This window comes from Larimichthys crocea, chromosome XII (assembly GCF_000972845.2).
Source record: "Larimichthys crocea isolate SSNF chromosome XII, L_crocea_2.0, whole genome shotgun sequence".
Classification (NCBI taxonomy): Eukaryota; Metazoa; Chordata; class Actinopteri; family Sciaenidae; genus Larimichthys; species Larimichthys crocea.
The window spans coordinates 17,422,605-17,426,198 of NC_040022.1; the positions used below are offsets into that span (position 1 = coordinate 17,422,605).

At 36.4% G+C, this 3,594-nt stretch overlaps 1 protein-coding gene across 1 annotated transcript; it reads left to right on the plus strand.

Moving 5' to 3' along the window:
- Nucleotides 1-397: 397 nt before the first annotated feature.
- insl3 (insulin-like 3 (Leydig cell)) lies at nt 398-1,535 on the plus strand. Its single transcript, XM_019274152.2, has 2 exons — nt 398-650; nt 1,066-1,535. Exons 1-2 carry the CDS (start codon nt 461-463, stop codon nt 1,266-1,268), a joined length of 393 nt encoding a protein of 130 aa, XP_019129697.2. The 5' UTR covers nt 398-460; the 3' UTR covers nt 1,269-1,535.
- The last annotated feature ends 2,059 nt before the right edge of the window (nt 1,536-3,594 follow it).

Here is a 3,594-nt window from a genome sequence, read left to right on the forward strand (position 1 = left end):
TCATTAGCATCTGAACTGCTTAAATTCCATCTCAGCTTAACATTTAGAGCTCTCAATGGACCAAACTCAGACCTCTGTTGACTGTATGTATGATGTTTTATCTCAATGTCCAAAACAATTCACAATAGTTCTCGCCTAATACTTCTGAAGTTTCTAAGGCCAAGCTGTGGCTCACCAAACCAGGTTTTTGTTTTTTATCTCAATGACAGTTTCAGCCTTGAGGAGACTCTGCATCACTCCCATGCTGAGCTCAGATCAGGACATGCTTTTCTTCACCAAGGCTGAATACATCTTTCGAAAAAAACTGTGACCTCAGCACTTTTGAAACCACCTCTACGGGTAACACACATTGACTATATAAACCCCCTCAAGTTCACCTCATAAGTCACCGCGCATCTTCACACACTCAAACTTCACCTTCCTTTCTCTACTGACCACCCAGGGAGTAAGACATCATACAATGTCTGCTGCGAAGTGTTTGGTGTCTCTGATGGTGGTGCTGGTAGCTGCAGTGTGTGTGGCTCATGCCCAGGAGAGGATTAGGATGTGTGGGAGAGAGCTGATACGTCTTGCCGTCTCCTCTTGTGGTAACTCTCGGCTAAGGAGAAGCATCCCAGACATAGAGCTGCAACATCAGTACACTTCTCACTGTAAGTACTTTACATTGATTGAGAACTATGGCTCATTTAAGCCTTCAGTACTGTGGATCGAAATAGATAGATTTGAAACATTTTATATTTTAAACATTTGGAGACAGATTTTAGATATTACATTTTATTTATTTCATTTATTTTATTCACTTTTATTTATCATGTTCAAGTGACATTCAGGTTTTTTTTTTAAAAAGTCTAGTCTGCTCTGTATTCCTGTCTTGTTTGCCCTCATTGCTTTACTGTTTGTATATTCATGCAATCACTGCATATTCATGTATCACTGAGTTAATTTTATATTGGTACAATCTAGTTCTTCCATTTAGAGTTTCACAAGAGGGTTTTGAACACAAAACTACAAATTCTCAGTGTTCACTCTAAGTCCAAAATGTCTTTCCACGTGTCCTCTGCACAGGGGACCGGGACACCTCCACAGAGGAGCAACAGGCTACAGAGGCGGTCCATGTTGCTCCAGAGTCTGACGGGAAGAATGATGTCTTCTCCTTGGCTCCTCACTGGTACCCCGTGTCCACTCGGATTAGACGAGCTGCTGGAAAAATATCTGATATTTGCTGTGAGAAAGGATGCAGCATGAAAGAGTTGATCCAGTTTTGCTAGATGTGACTCCCTAACTTGTCCTACGATAAAACATTGTCTTAAAATGATCTGTGCTGCAAGGTTATTTACCAAGTTGCCTAATCTTTGACAAGAATGATTGTGCTCTGTTTTTAATGATTTAATAAATTATTTACTATGCCATGCTGCAGGACAAAATCACAGTGTACACAGGTTTTTTATTTTGTGTTAATATAATTTATTGGCTCTGCTTCATTGTAGAAAAAGTTTATTTGCAACCCTCAAACAGCACTGGAATAAAGCTTTTGATGATTATTCATGAAAGTTTATTTGTTTTTTGTGTGATATGTTTCCCCGATTAAAACTGTAACAGGATAGTCACATTAAAGGGATACTCCAGCAATTTAGTACTGGACATCCACAAAGTTGGGAGGCTTGCAAGATACATGTAAAGAAAGGAATGGTCAAAATGGAAGAAGCTGACATATCGTGACTGGCTAAAATGGCAAACTGTTGCCTCAAAGCAAGAAGGTTCCTGGTTTGATCCTCAGCTGATGACAAACCACTGCAGAACAATGTGCCTGATTTGAGCTGAAGAATTTTTTAAAACTCATTAAAACATTTTTTAGTTGATAATGTAGAGTTGCTTTAAAAAAAAGTTTTTCTTTAACTTTAAATGTGACATTTCTATAAATGTACAAGGCTTAAACTGCTGTATGGAAATATTTCCAGTCTGCAGTATTAATAGAAAATCTGAGTACATGTCTTCCTGCAATTCATCTGTCATCAGTTAATTTCACAGTTTAGTAGATTAGATCAGTCAACATCATCTACATCTTATTTGAATGAACTAACCAGCGACACACCAATCAAAACATACTTCTGAAATCAACTGTTTCATTGTTAATTAGCGTAATTAAACCTGCAGAGAAATTAACCTTATGACTGCAAATGCCTCAATTAAACTAGATTACATTTTAATGTGCAGACACATGGACACACTATAAGATCTATTTCTGAGTAATGTGACAGTGTGAGTGCAGTTTACAACTCTGGTGCGCTGTCTGATAGCACTAAATCGGATTGAGTCCGTTGGGCGAGCCATTCAGCTCCATAATAACAGAAATAATCTCTGTTAGCCGGACAGTTTCTCACACTAAGTGTATAATTCTCTCAATGGATAATCAAATGCGTTGCTGATTATCTGCCACTCTATACTGCAGCCTTCACTAAATTACTTTTAATAGCAAATGAAATCAGCCCACAGTGACTGGTTGGTTAATTGGTTTTATTTGGGAGGGATGGATTATGTTGTAAGTACAATTGTTTTTTTTGTTTTTTTTGTTTTTTCTGTGTGTGTAATTGTTTTTTATCAGACAAAACACTGAAAAATGATTTTAAGATTTAGATCAAATTGTAAGCAGATAATTTGGTTTGTTAGGTTCCTAAATACAGATAGTTAGAAATTATAACACTGTGATAATAGCAACTGGCTATGTCTAGCAAGCAATTGGTTCTACATAAACAATAAAAGTGTGTTTGTGTCTTTGAGCTTGTTGTAATGATACATTCTGTATAATAATAAGTAAGTAATAAACAGCTATTATGACATTTGAGAACATTTAAATTAGCAGAAATTAACTTCATAATAGTGGTAACATTATATTTTACAGGTCTGTAATTTCCTCTGAAGTTTCCTGGAAAGAACTATGTAATATGGTACTAATTATTGGGAAATATAGGGAAATATATTGTAATTCCTTGCTTGGACAGTCTTTAAGTCAGCTCAACATGAAAAAATGTGTCTACCTGTCTCTGAGAATAGTAGAAAAGTTTTGAATAACAGAAGAGTAATTAATAAATATTATGTTGTGTTTTAAATAGAGCAATTCTTTAGAGGAAATTCTTCTCAAAATCAACAACTGCATATAAACCTTCCCCTATAATTAGACCAAATCAAGTAATTCAAATTATGTTGAAAGTACATACATGTAAAATAAAATGAAACCAACCTAAAATAGCTACACATGAAACTGGGTGCATGCAGGAAGCGATGTAATGCAGTACCTTGTTTTAACCAGCAGAGAGCGAGAGATATCTGATTTCCAGCGATGTACTTCTTGCACTGCTTTTCCTCATCCGACAGTAACACCCATCACAGCAGACACTGAAGGACTGCTCCATTCTGTCAACTCAGGGTTGTCACTGTTGGATTTCAACGTTATATATATGTAATTCAGTCATTACAGTTGTATTTCAGTAACATTTCTCTTCTCCGATGATCAGCTTCTCAATGCAATTATTGTAAAATGCTCAGTCACCTCAAGTGATCCTTTATCTCCCTGAGACAAGAGGAAAAATCTGATCA

Bases quoted from the DNA above. Each gene is read 5' to 3' on its own strand.
- insl3 (XM_019274152.2), top strand. From the start codon at position 461: ATGTCTGCTGCGAAGTGTTTGGTGTCTCTGATGGTGGTGCTGGTAGCT. The intron at 651-1,065 runs GTAAGTACTTTA...TCCTCTGCACAG, and splicing joins ACATCAGTACACTTCTCACT to GGGACCGGGACACCTCCACA.